The sequence below is a fragment of the Oncorhynchus mykiss genome, chromosome 24, assembly GCF_013265735.2.
Source record: "Oncorhynchus mykiss isolate Arlee chromosome 24, USDA_OmykA_1.1, whole genome shotgun sequence".
Classification (NCBI taxonomy): domain Eukaryota; kingdom Metazoa; phylum Chordata; class Actinopteri; order Salmoniformes; family Salmonidae; genus Oncorhynchus; species Oncorhynchus mykiss.
Window position 1 is genome coordinate 34,738,281 of NC_048588.1, and position 13,008 is coordinate 34,751,288.

The 13,008-nt window shown below is 48.0% G+C and overlaps 1 protein-coding gene across 1 annotated transcript; it reads right to left on the reverse strand.

Annotated features, from left to right (window-relative positions):
- Positions 1-360: 360 nt before the first annotated feature.
- LOC118944055 (extracellular calcium-sensing receptor-like) lies at positions 361-10,039 on the reverse strand. Its single transcript, XM_036961611.1, has 7 exons — positions 9,726-10,039; positions 3,995-4,289; positions 3,096-3,385; positions 2,571-2,851; positions 2,207-2,427; positions 1,536-1,881; positions 361-1,277 (listed from the first exon to the last, which is right to left on the reverse strand). The coding sequence occupies exons 1-7, from the start codon at positions 10,007-10,009 to the stop codon at positions 361-363; spliced, it is 2,634 nt and encodes an 877-aa protein (XP_036817506.1). The 5' UTR covers positions 10,010-10,039.
- Between the last annotated feature and the right edge of the window lie 2,969 nt (positions 10,040-13,008).

A 13,008-nucleotide genomic window follows, 5' to 3' on the forward strand; every position in this document is an offset into this window, starting at 1 on the left:
TTATTATATTATTATAATACATAATATGATGAAATACAATATCAATTGAACACATGCACTTCAATGTTATACCAATTCATATAGGAATAAAGCTTTTCTCCAACAACATGGAAATGGTTCCACTCTGTAGGCTACTGCTAATCACACCATTTAGCAGGTCTAATTAGATTTTAACACTCTAGATTTGAACAATCTCTCATAACATTGGAATATCTAAAGTGAAGCTGTCATGTTACTAGTTACAAATTTACCAATGATTATCTGCTAAATTGTTGTTCATCTCTGTCAGAGTAGTCCTCCCTAACTGTATGATAAACCATATAACTGAACGTTACAATGTTTTTTCCACTCAATCATTTCTTAATAACGTATATCATTGGATGTCTTATCCCTAAGGTGTTTCTTGGTGTTCTTCTCTGGCCTGAACAGAATAGTAAAGCATTTAGGAACAAATAAAAGAAAGAACAACCCAAAGCTAGAGGTGATGATGGCAAAGATCTCCACAGCTACCGTCAACTTCCCTGGAGAGCTGACATAAGCTGGAATAAAGGTGATCCAGACTGCACAGAATATGAGCATACTGAAGGTGATGAATTTGGCCTCATTGAAGTTATCAGGCAGCTTCCGAGCCAGAAAAGCCAGCACAAAGCACAAGAGAGACAGGAGTCCTATATAGCCCAACACAGCCCAGAAACCAATAGCTGAACCCACATCACACTCAAGAATGATCTTTTCCTTGTAGGTAGTGAGGTTTTTAATGGGGAAGGGAGGGGACAGGACCAACCACAGAGTGCATATCAAAGCCTGGACAAACGTGAATGACACTACAGTCAATCTCTGCTGTGGAGGGCCAAACCATTTCATGACATTACTGCCTGGAATTGTAGCCCTGAAGGCCATCAACACCACTATTGTTTTCCCCAGAACACAAGAGATGCAGAGAACGAAGGTGATCCCAAACGCTGTGTGACGCAGCATACAGGACCACTCAGAGGGCCGGCCAATGAAAGTAAGAGAACACAGAAAACACAGAGTCAAGGAGAAGAGCAGCAGGAAGCTCAGCTCAGAGTTGTTGGCCCTGACAATGGCAGACGTTCGGTGGTGGTAGAAGACAGTTGCCGTGGCGATGGCCATACTAGCCCCACCTACAGAGCAGGCGGTCAGGATGATTCCAAGGACCTCGTGGAAGGACAGGAACTCCACAGGCTTAAGGATACAGCGGTCTCTCTCAGCGTTGGGCCAGTACTCCTCGGGACAGATCAGACAGTCTGAAGAATCTGACCAGGACAATGTAACAGACACCAAAGGTTAATAATAATAGATTCAGGTATTATTTCGTTACAAATACATGTCCCACAATGCTGCACTTTTTCAGTTTACAATAAAGAATGTTGAATTAATGTGCAGCTTACATAAGATAATAAGAACAGGAACATGATTGACAGACACTACCTTTGTAGTGCTGGTAATATGAATAAACCACTACTTAGTAAACTGTGATAGAAATTACTACACAACTGTTCCTATAGTCCTACCTGTGTTATTACTGATCTCTCCCTCTGCACATTGGATACAGTCATAACAGCATACAGGCTTTCCTTTCTGTACAGCCTTACGAGTGCCTGGTGGACAGCTCTCACTGCACACTGACACAGGTACTTGTGTACTGTTCTTTACCCAGGTGATTTCCCTCTCGATGTCAAGCCTCTGGTCAGGAGGCAGGGACGCATCATAGCGCCCCACTGTCACAAACTCAATCTTCCCACTCTTCCGTCTCTGCCAGTTTACCAGCTCATAGGTGGCCACTGGGTCCCCGTTGGCATCGAAAGACACCTGGTACCCGTTACGAGAGAAGTTCACCCTCCTCAACCTCTCCAGGACCTGGGGTTTGGAAGGGCAAGGGAGAGAGAGAGAGAGGGGACGAGAGAGAATGAGAGAGGTGAAGAGAGTTGGAGATAAGGGAAGAGAGAGATGAGAGAAGGGATGAGAGATGGAGAGATAAATGGACAGAGGGGAAGAGAGAGATGAGAGATGGAGAAAGGGGAAGATAGATGGAGAGAGAAACAGAAAATTAATTCAACTCATTTTTATCAGATGCGTTACTTCAGAAGAAGTTGTAAAGTATAATGAGAACTCCTAGGCCTTCATACATGTAGTCTAAATGAACATATTTATCAGGAAATTAGACTATAGACTTGTCATTCACCTGTGTTGGCTTCACATTAAGGTTTTTGTCACAGTAAACAGTGGAGTTTTCTCTCTCTTCACAAACGATGCTGTGGATGGCGTGTGCTATGGCATAAACAGCTTTATACACCATGTTAGTGACACGCAGCTGGGATGTATCTGTGTAGGGGGTCTGTAGCTGCTGTATATCCTCACTGCCATCACACACCTTCTCTTCAACCCCAACACCTGTAGAGGTCCCTACAGACAGACAGAGAGAGATACCAACAGACTAACAGACGGACGGACGGACGGACGGACGGATGGATGGATTGATAGATAAATGATAGATAGATGATAGATAGATAGATATATAGATAGATAGATACCTATACCCAGCCTACAGCCAAAGGCTCCCTCCCAGAACTCAGTGAGCAGGGGAGAGTTGGACACCTTCTGTGGGGAGAGGTCCAGGAGGAAGTCCCTGAGGCCCGGGATGACAGAGCGTTGGATGCCATATCCGATGGCCCCGGCACACAGGCCGAAACTCAGCAAATTTGGGTCAGTGACCCAGGACTCACTCCCGATCCACTGGCGGGGCGGAGAGGGCAGGCGTTCCATCTCCCTCAGCAGGATTCTCATGTCCCAAGCGGATACGAATGCCACCACCACCCGTGCTGTGGAGCTGGGGAACATGATTATATCATATGCTTAATATGCTGGTCATGTTCGTCATTCATTGGAATTCTCAGTGAAGTGAACATGAACATTAGTATTAATCAACACTTTTGACATGCGTAAGATATGCAAATCATGTTGGTCTCACAGATCAGCTTTGTGTAAAGAGAGAAATTATTAACAATAGTATGTTTTATAAATATGGTCTTGCATTTGTATGAATGAAAAGTTCACCAGTAATCATGGATCACCTGCGGATCACGTCAGCCACCCGTTGCACTCTACTTAGTGGGTTGGTAAGGGAGAAGGCTTCAGAATACTCCACACAGATGCCCTCCTCTTGTGCTGCCTGAAGGAAAGCCGCCATCCCGTTATTACCGTAGTCAGTGTCGGAACGGACCGCCCCAATCCAGGTCCAGCCGAAGTGCCTGATGAGGTGGGCCAGAGCGGCAGCCTGGAACTGATCACTGGGGATGGTTCTGAAGAAGGTTGGATACTGTTTCTTATCACTCAGACAAGCACAGGTGGAAGAGTGGCTCACCTAGGAAAAAACAGACAATCGAAAACATGAGAAAGAACATCATGTTGACCAAACGAGTCTCAGTTATTGGCTACTTTCTGCTTTTTTTTATTTTGCTATGTAGTTTGATGTTAGGGAGACATTAATAATAATAAGCAATCTCATTGTTTTTCATTAGGCCAGAATGAAAAAGGTACACAAAACTGTGACACCAATCCCTGGTCTCCCATAACAACCTAGGCTATGAAAGATAGTCCTCAGATCATGTTTTAATGGCGACAGAAGATCTCCAGACTCATAATCCTCGGTCTATGTTCAAATGCCTAGAGAAGTTCTCCACTCATCGTCCTCAGTCTATCTTCAAATGCCTAGAGAAGTTCTCCAGACTCATCGTCCTCAGTCTATGTTCAAATGCCTAGAGAAGTTCTCCAGACTCATAGTTCTCAGTCTATGCTCAAATGGTTTTCTCCACATAATTTCACACAGAAATGTATATTCCTGAAAGAGAGGAGAATACAGTTGGAATACAGTGAATTAAAAGTTGAACTCATTCCTGAAAGGGAGGAGAATATAAACTAGAAATACAGTAAATTAAAATAAACTGAATGATTTATTTTCACAAGAGTTTACCTGAGGAATGCCGAAAGGGCCGGTGATACGCAACATGCTGATGGTTGGTGTGGAGCCAGACTCGCCCACGATAGCTGTCACTGTAGTCGATCCAGAGCACTGTTCTCCGGTATCAAACATGGGATCCAGGCCGTTAGCCAGCTGGAAGGCCACTTTCACGGCCATAGGGACCGAGGCGCAGGAGTCGTGCACTTGATAACCAAGCGTAATACCCGGTATAAGGTCTGAACTGTTGTTTATCTCCTCAACTGCGAAGACCATGGCGCGCGAGAAGCGCAACTCACGGGAATCCATACTGTAAATAGAAGATGGGTCAGTGAGCACCTCCTGACAAATCATAAACTAGCCTATAGAATGTTTTCATGGCAAACAGCCTTATTTTCCATACCGTGTCATGTACTGTCATGTTGTCTTGTCTCTGTCCTTTCCCTTCACCCTGTCTCCCTCTGCTGGTCGTGTTAGGTTACCTTTTCTCCCCCGCTTTCCCCCAGCTGTCCCTTGTCTCCTCTAACTACCCATTCACCCCGTTCCCCACCTGTTCCCTTTTTTCCCTCTGATTAGGTCCCTATATCTCTCTCTGTTTCTGCTCCTGTCCTTGTCGGATTCTTGTTTGTTTGTGTCATTCATGCCTGAACCAGACTGTCGTCATGTTTGCTGTAACCTTGTCCTGTCCTGTCGGAATCTGCCGGTCCATCTGAGCCTACCTATGTTTGGTAATTAAAGAAGCTCTGTTTAAGTTGATTCGCTTTTGGGTCCTCATTCACGCACCGTAACAGAAGATTCCGACCAAGAATGGACCCAGCGACTTCGGATCCTCTCCACTCAGCCGTCGAGATCCAGGGAGCGATGCTAGGCAGACACAAGCAGGAATTGTCTGCTGCTCGACATGCCGTTGAGACCCTGGCCACCCAAGTCTCCAACCTCACAGAACAGGTTCACCATCTCCGCCTCGATCCACCGGCCACTTCCAGGGCTTTCGAATCTCCGGAGCCCAGAATCAATAACCCGCCGTGTTACTCTGGGGAGCCCACTGAATGCCGCTCGTTCCTCACCCAGTGTGATATTGTGTTTTCTCTCCAGCCCAACACTTACTCCAGGAGCACTGCTCGTGTCGCCTACGTCATATCTCTCCTTATTGGACGGGCTCGTGAGTGGGGCACGGCAATCTGGGAGGCAAGGGCTGAGTGTACTAACCAGTATCAAGACTTTAAGGAGGAGATGATACGGGTTTTTGATCGATCTGTTTTTGGGGAGGAGGCTTCCAGGGCCCTGTCTTCCCTATGTCAAGGCAATCGATCCATAACAGACTACTCTATTGAGTTTCGCACTCTTGCTGTCTCCAGTGGCTGGAACGAGCCGGCCTTGCTCGCTCGTCTTCTGGAGGGTTTCCGCGCAGAGGTAAAGGATGAGATTCTCTCCCGGGAGGTTCCTTCCAGCGTGGATTCCTTGATTGAACTCGCTATTCGCATTGAGAGACGGGTTGATCTTCGTCACCGAGCTCGTGGAAAGGAGCTCGCGCTCTCCGTCGCCTCCCTCTCCGCATCACTACCTTGTCGGTCCATCTACGCTGAACCGGTTCGTCAGCTTCCTGCAGTGCCTTAATAGACTCTGGGGCGGAGGGCTGTTTTATGGACGAGACCTGGGCTCGGGAACATGACATTCCTCTCAGACAGTTAAAGGAGCCCACGGCCTTGTTCGCCCTGGATGGTAGTTCTCTCCCCAGGATTCAGCGTGAGACGCTACCTTTAACCCTCACTGTTTCTGGTAATCATAGTGAAACCATTTCTTTTTTAATTTTTCGTTCACCTTTTACACCTGTTGTTTTGGGCCATCCCTGGCTAGTTTGTCATAATCCTTCCATTAATTGGTCTAGTAATTCTATCCTCTCCTGGAACGTCTCTTGTCATGTGAAATGTTTAATGTCTGCTATCCCTCCTGTTTCCTCTGTCTCTTCTTCACAGGAGGAGCCTGGTGATTTGACAGGGGTGCCGGAGGAATATCACGATCTGCGCACGGTGTTCAGTCGGTCCAGGGCCATCTCTCTTCCTCCACACCGGTCGTATGATTGTAGTATTGATCTCCTTCCGGGAACCACCCCCCCCCCCGGGGTAGACTATACTCTCTGTCGGCTCCCGAACGTAAGGCTCTCGAAGATTATTTGTCTGTAGCTCTTGACGCCGGTACCATAGTCCCCTCCTCCTCTCCCGCCGGAGCGGGGTTTTTTTTTGTCAAGAAGAAGGACGGGTCTCTGCGCCCCTGCATAGATTATCGAGGGCTGAATGACATAACAGTGAAGAATCGTTATCCGCTTCCTCTTATGTCTTCAGCCTTCGAGATCCTGCAGGGAGCCAGGTTTTTCACTAAGTTGGACCTTCGTAACGCTTACCATCTCGTGCGCATCAGGGAGGGGGACGAGTGGAAGACGGCGTTTAACACTCCGTTAGGGCACTTTGAATACCGGGTTCTTCCTTTCGGCCTCGCTAACGCTCCAGCTGTCTTTCAGGCATTAGTCAATGATGTCCTGAGAGACATGCTGAACATCTTTGTTTTCGTTTACCTTGACGATATCCTGATTTTTTCACCGTCACTCCAGATTCATGTTCAGCACGTTCGACGTGTCCTCCAGCGCCTTTTAGAGAATTGTCTTTTTGTGAAGGCTGAGAAGTGCACTTTTCATGCCTCCTCCGTCACATTTCTCGGTTCTGTTATTTCCGCTGAAGGCATTAAGATGGATCCCGCTAAGGTCCAAGCTGTCATTGATTGGCCCGTCCCTAAGTCACGCGTCGAGCTGCAGCGCTTTCTCGGCTTCGCGAACTTCTATCGTCGTTTCATCCGTAATTTCGGTCAGGTGGCAGCTCCTCTCACAGCCCTTACTTCTGTCAAGACGTGCTTTAAGTGGTCCGTTTCCGCCCAGGGAGCTTTTGATCTCCTCAAGAATCGTTTTACATCCGCTCCTATCCTTGTTACACCTGACGTCTCTAGACAGTTCGTTGTCGAGGTTGACGCGTCAGAGGTGGGAGTGGGAGCCATCCTTTCTCAGCGCTCCCTCTCTGACGACAAGGTCCACCCATGCGCGTATTTTTCTCATCGCCTGTCGCCGTCGGAACGTAACTATGATGTGGGTAACCGCGAACTGCTCGCCATCCGGTTAGCCCTAGGCGAATGGCGACAGTGGTTGGAGGGGGCGACCGTTCCTTTTGTCGTTTGGACTGACCATAGGAACCTTGAGTACATCCGTTCTGCCAAACGACTTAATGCGCGTCAGGCGCGTTGGGCGCTGTTTTTCGCTCGTTTCGAGTTCGTGATTTCTTATCGTCCGGGCTCTAAGAACACCAAGCCTGATGCTTTGTCTCGTCTCTTCAGTTCTTCAGTAGCCTCCACTGACCCCGAGGGGATTCTCCCTGAGGGGCGTGTTGTCGGGTTGACTGTATGGGGAATTGAGAGGCAGGTAAAGCAAGCACTCACTCAAACTCCGTCGCCGCGCGCTTGTCCTAGGAACCTTCTTTTCGTTCCCGTTCCTACTCGTCTGGCCGTTCTTCAGTGGGCTCACTCTGCCAAGTTAGCCGGCCACCCTGGCGTTTGGGGTACGCTTGCTTCCATTCGCCAGCGTTTCTGGTGGCCCACCCGGGAGCATGACACGCGTCGTTTCGTGGCTGCTTGTTCGGTCTGCGCGCAGACTAAGTCCGGTAACTCTCCTCCTGCCGGCCGTCTCAGGCCGCTTCCTATTCCCTCTCGACCGTGGTCTCACATCGCCTTAGATTTTGTCACCGGACTGCCTTCGTCAGCGGGGAAGACTGTTATTCTTACGGTTGTCGATGGGTTCTCTAAGGCGGCTCATTTCATTCCCCTTGCTAAGCTTCCTTCTGCTAAAGAGACGGCACAAATCATCATCGAGAATGTTTTCAGAATTCATGGCCTTCCGTCAGACGTCGTTTCGGACAGAGGTCCGCAATTCACGTCTCAATTTTGGAGGGAGTTTTGCCGTTTGATTGGGGCTTCCGTCAGTCTCTCTTCCGGCTTTCACCCCCAGTCTAACGGTCAAGCAGAACGGGCCAATCAGACTATTGGTCGCATCTTACGCAGTCTTTCTTTTCGCAACCCTGCGTCTTGGTCAGAACAGCTCCCCTGGGCAGAATACGCCCACAACTCGCTTCCTTCGTCTGCGACCGGGCTATCTCCTTTTCAGAGTAGCCTCGGGTACCAGCCTCCGTTGTTCTCATCTCAGTTCGCCGAGTCCAGCGTCCCCTCCGCTCAGGCTTTTGTCCAACGTTGCGAGCGCACCTGGAAGAGGGTCAGGTCTGCACTTTGCCGTTATAGGGCGCAGACTGTGAGAGCTGCTAATAAGCGTAGAACTAAGAGCCCTAGGTATTGTCGCGGTCAGAGAGTTTGGCTCTCCACTCAGAACCTTCCCCTTAAGACGGCTTCTCGCAAGTTGACCCCGCGGTTCATTGGTCCATTCCGTATCTCTCAGGTCATTAATCCTGTCGCAGTGCGACTTCTTCTTCCGCGATATCTTCGTCGCGTCCACCCGGTCTTCCATGTCTCCTGTGTTAAGCCCGTTCTTCGCGCCCCCGCTCGTCTTCCCCCCCCCCCCCCCCATCCTTGTCGAGGGCGCACCTATCTACAGGGTCCGTAAGATCTTGGACATGCGTCCTCGGGGCCGTGGTCATCAGTACCTAGTTGACTGGGAGGGGTACGGTCCTGAGGAGAGGAGTTGGGTTCCCTCTCGGGACGTGCTGGACCGTGCGCTGATTGATGATTTCCTCCGTTGCCGCCAGGTTTCCTCCTCGAGTGCGCCAGGAGGCGCTCGGTGAGTGGGGGGGTACTGTCATGTACTGTCATGTTGTCTTGTCTCTGTCCTTTCCCTTCACCCTGTCTCCCTCTGCTGGTCGTATTAGGTTACCTTTTCTCCCCGCTTTCCCCCAGCTGTCCCTTGTCTCCTCTAACTACCCATTCACCCCGTTCCCCACCTGTTCCCTTTTTTCCCTCTGATTAGGTCCCTATATCTCTCTCTGTTTCTGCTCCTGTCCTTGTCGGATTCTTGTTTGTTTGTGTCATTCATGCCTGAACCAGACTGTCGTCATGTTTGCTGTAACCTTGTCCTGTCCTGTCGGAATCTGCCGGTCCATCTGAGCCTACCTATGTTTGGTAATTAAAGAAGCTCTGTTTAAGTTGATTCGCTTTTGGGTCCTCATTCACGCACCGTAACATACCGTCTATATGACTACACTTTTGTTGTCTGTAATTGAGGACACTGTATTATAGTCTGCATTTGAAAATGTGATCCTTTGTAACAGTAGGCTTTACCTACACTTTTAATCTGTTTTTATACACACAGTTAAACTGTCTTTTAAACCCTGTTTGTCTCTTTAAACACTGTTTATCGTCTTTATAAAAACTGTTCATCTGTCTTTAAACAAACTTTTTATCTGTCTTTAACAAATTGTTTATCTTTCTTTAAACACTTTGTTTCTCTGTGATTAAAACTTTCTCTCTTTCTTTAAACACACTGTTTATCGGTCTTTAAACACACTGTTCCTCTGTCTGTAAACAAACTGTTTATCGGTATTTAAACACATTGATTCTCGGTCATTAACACACTGTTTATCGGACTTTAAACACACTGTTTGCCGGGCATTAAACACACTGTTCCTCTGTCTTTAAAACACAATTTATCTGTCTACCCACACAGCCACAGTCCTGTCCCCTGCTCCCTCTTGCGCTCACTGACCTCCCTGTGCACTGCAGGGGCTCAGGCAGGCTGGTGTAGCTGTGTTCCACAGTGTGCATGTAGTAGTGCATGGAGAAAACACCCCCGATGACAAAGTCCCCGTCCTGGGAGAACACCGGAGGACGAGGGGTGCCTTGGAGCCTGCATCTGACAGACTCCAGCCCAGAGGCAGAGACAGAGGCAGACGAGAGCAAGGCAAACCCACCAGCCACCACAGCTAGATGTAGTAGAACCAGACTACCAGCCAGACTTGGATCCAGAGCAGGAGTCGGAGAGAGCCTCATTCCCCTGATGTGTAGAAGGTATGGAGTAATACAGCGCCACACAGACCCACATAGGTCAGGTTACCTCTCTACTCTGTGTTAAATACTCACCGTACCTCTGTGGGGATTCCTCTGGGGGCCACACTGTGGGTATGGCCATGCCAAGGAGGGAGGGGTTAGAAGCTGCTCTGCTCACCCAGTCAGGTCCTGCTTCTTTCAGCTACAGAGAGTGTATGCAGCAGCATCAGCCCTACGTTGACTGTAATGGTTTAGATAGACGTAAACATACAGTAAACACACTATAACCATCTGGCTCTCTTATATTTCCTCTACAGTCTAGTCCTCTCTCCACACTGGCTCTACACAGTATTTCCCAGACAGTCTAGTCCTCTCTCCACACTGGCTCTACACAGTATTTCCCAGACAGTCTAGTCCTCTCTCCACACTGGCTCTACACAGTATTTCCCAGACAGTCTAGTCCTCTAGGCACGCTGGCTCTACACAGTATTTCCCAGACAGTCTAGTCCTCTAGGCACGCTGGCTCTACACAGTATTTCCCTGACAGTCTAGTCCTCTTGGCAAGCTGGCTCTACACAGTATTTCCTCGACTTTCTAATCCTCTTTGCACTTTGACTCTCTAATATTTCCCCTACAGTCTAGTCCTCTTGGCACGCTGCTTCTCTTATATTTCCATTGCAGTCTAGTCCTCTGGTATGCTGGCTCTACACTGGAACCTTGAACGAAACCTGGAGAGGAACTAGGCTCTGAGGGGCGACCAGTCCTCTTCTGGCTGTGCCATTGAGAGAGTCAAAAACAGCAGGTCCGGGACAAGGGAGCACTTCCGGTGACAGTTGAAACTGGAACAGCAGCACAACCAGGTGGACTGAGGACAGCAAGGAGTCATCAGGCCAGGTAGTCCTGAGGCATGGTCCCAGGGCTCAGGTCCTCCGAGAGAAGAGAAAGACAGAGAGAGAAAGAGAGAGATAATTAGAGGGTGCATACTTAAATTCACACAGGACACTGGATAAGACAGGAGAAATACTCCAGAGACAACAGTGAACCTAGCCCCCCGACACATAATCTATTGCAACATAATTACTGGAGGCTGAAACAGGAGGGGTTGGGAGACACTGTGGCCCCATCCTATACACACTGACATGGCCAATCAGGCAGATATAACCCCACCCACTGTGCCAAAGCACAGCCCCCGCACCACTAGATATGTCTTTAACCACCAACTTACTACCCTGAGACAAGACAGAGTATAGCCCACGAAGATCTCCTCCACGGCACAAACCCGAAGGGACCGCCAACCAACAAAGGAAGATCATGTCAGAGACTCAACCCACTCAAGAGACGCACCCCTCCTAGGGATGGCATGGAAGAGCACAAGTAAGTCAGTGACTTAGCCCCCCTAATAGGGTTGGAGGTAGAGAATCCTTGTGGAGAGAGGGGAACCGGACAGGCAGAGACAGCAAGGGCGGTTTGTCGCTCCAGTATCTTTCCGTTCACCTTCACACCACTGGGCCAGACTACACTCAATCATAGTCCCTAAGGAAGAGATGAGTCTTAAATAAAGCTTTAACTTCTTGGTGACTGGGGGGCAGTATTGAGTAGCTTGAATGAATAAGGTGCCCAGAGAATACTGCCTGCTACTCAGGCCCAGTTGCCAATATATGCATATTATTAGTAGATTTGGATAGAAAACACTCTGAAGTTTCTAAAACTGTTTGAATGATATCTGCGAGTATAACAGAACTCATATGGCAGAAATCCAACCAGGAAGTGGGAAATCTGAGCTTGGTTGTTTTTCAACTTATTCACTATTGAAGATACAGTGGGATATTGGTCGTGTTGCACTTCCTAAGGCTTCCACCAGATGTCAACAGTCTTTAGAACCTAGTTTGATGCTTCTACTGTGAAGTGGGGCTGAATGAGAGGGGAATGAGTCAGAGGTCTGGTAGAATGCTTTGAGCTCGTGATGCACTGTCATGTGAGATAGCTCGCGTTCCATTGCTTTTCTGCAGACAAAGGAATTCTCCGGTTGGAACATTTTTGAAGATTTATGTTAAAAACATCCTAAAGATTGATTCTATACTTAGTTTGACATGTTTCTATGGACTGTAAACTGAACTTTTTGGACTTTTCGTCCGACCTTTCGGCTGGAATTGCACGTGCGTTTGGATTTGTTTACCAAACGCCCTAACAAAGGAAGGTATTTGGACATAGATGATGAACTTTATCGAACAAATCAAACATTTATTGTGTAACTGGAATTCCTGGGAGTGCACTTTCACTGGCTGTTGTGGGGTGGTTCCGCTAGCGGTACCCCAGTCCTCGACAGGTTAATCCAGCCGCTGTGTCAGATTTCAAAAAGGCTTTACGGCAAAAGCACACCATGCGATTATGTTAGGTCAGCGCTTAGCCACCAAAAACCATACAGCCATTTTCCAACCATTTAGTGCAGCGACCGTGCAAAAAAGAAGGCCCAAAATGAAGCCTATATGAATTCCATATCAAACTGTCTTCGATGACAATCCATAAGGCCACTATGAGGTCTATCTGTGTTGATTCTAATCTTCCTGGTGCAACCGGAAGTGGGTTAAAATCACCCTAAAAGTGTTTTGATATACCCAATTTACAGTTTGGGAAAAACACTGCATTCAACCCTATGTAAATCAGTCAGTTCTTAAACTCTCTAGGCTAGGTGGGACGCTACCTTCCCACCTAACCAACATCTGGTGAAATGGCAGAGCACCAAATTCAAATGAATTTACTATAAATAGTCAACTTTCATGAAATCACACGTGCAATACACCAAATTAAAGCTACACTTGTTGTTAATCCAGCCAATGTGTCAGATTTCAAAAAGGCTTTACGGTGAAAGCAAACCATGCTATTATCTGAGGACAGCACCCCTTCAAACATATACAGACAATCATATTTCAACCCGCCAGGTGCGGCACGAAACTCAGGAGTAAAGATATAATTCATGCCTTACCTTTGATGAGCTTCTTCTG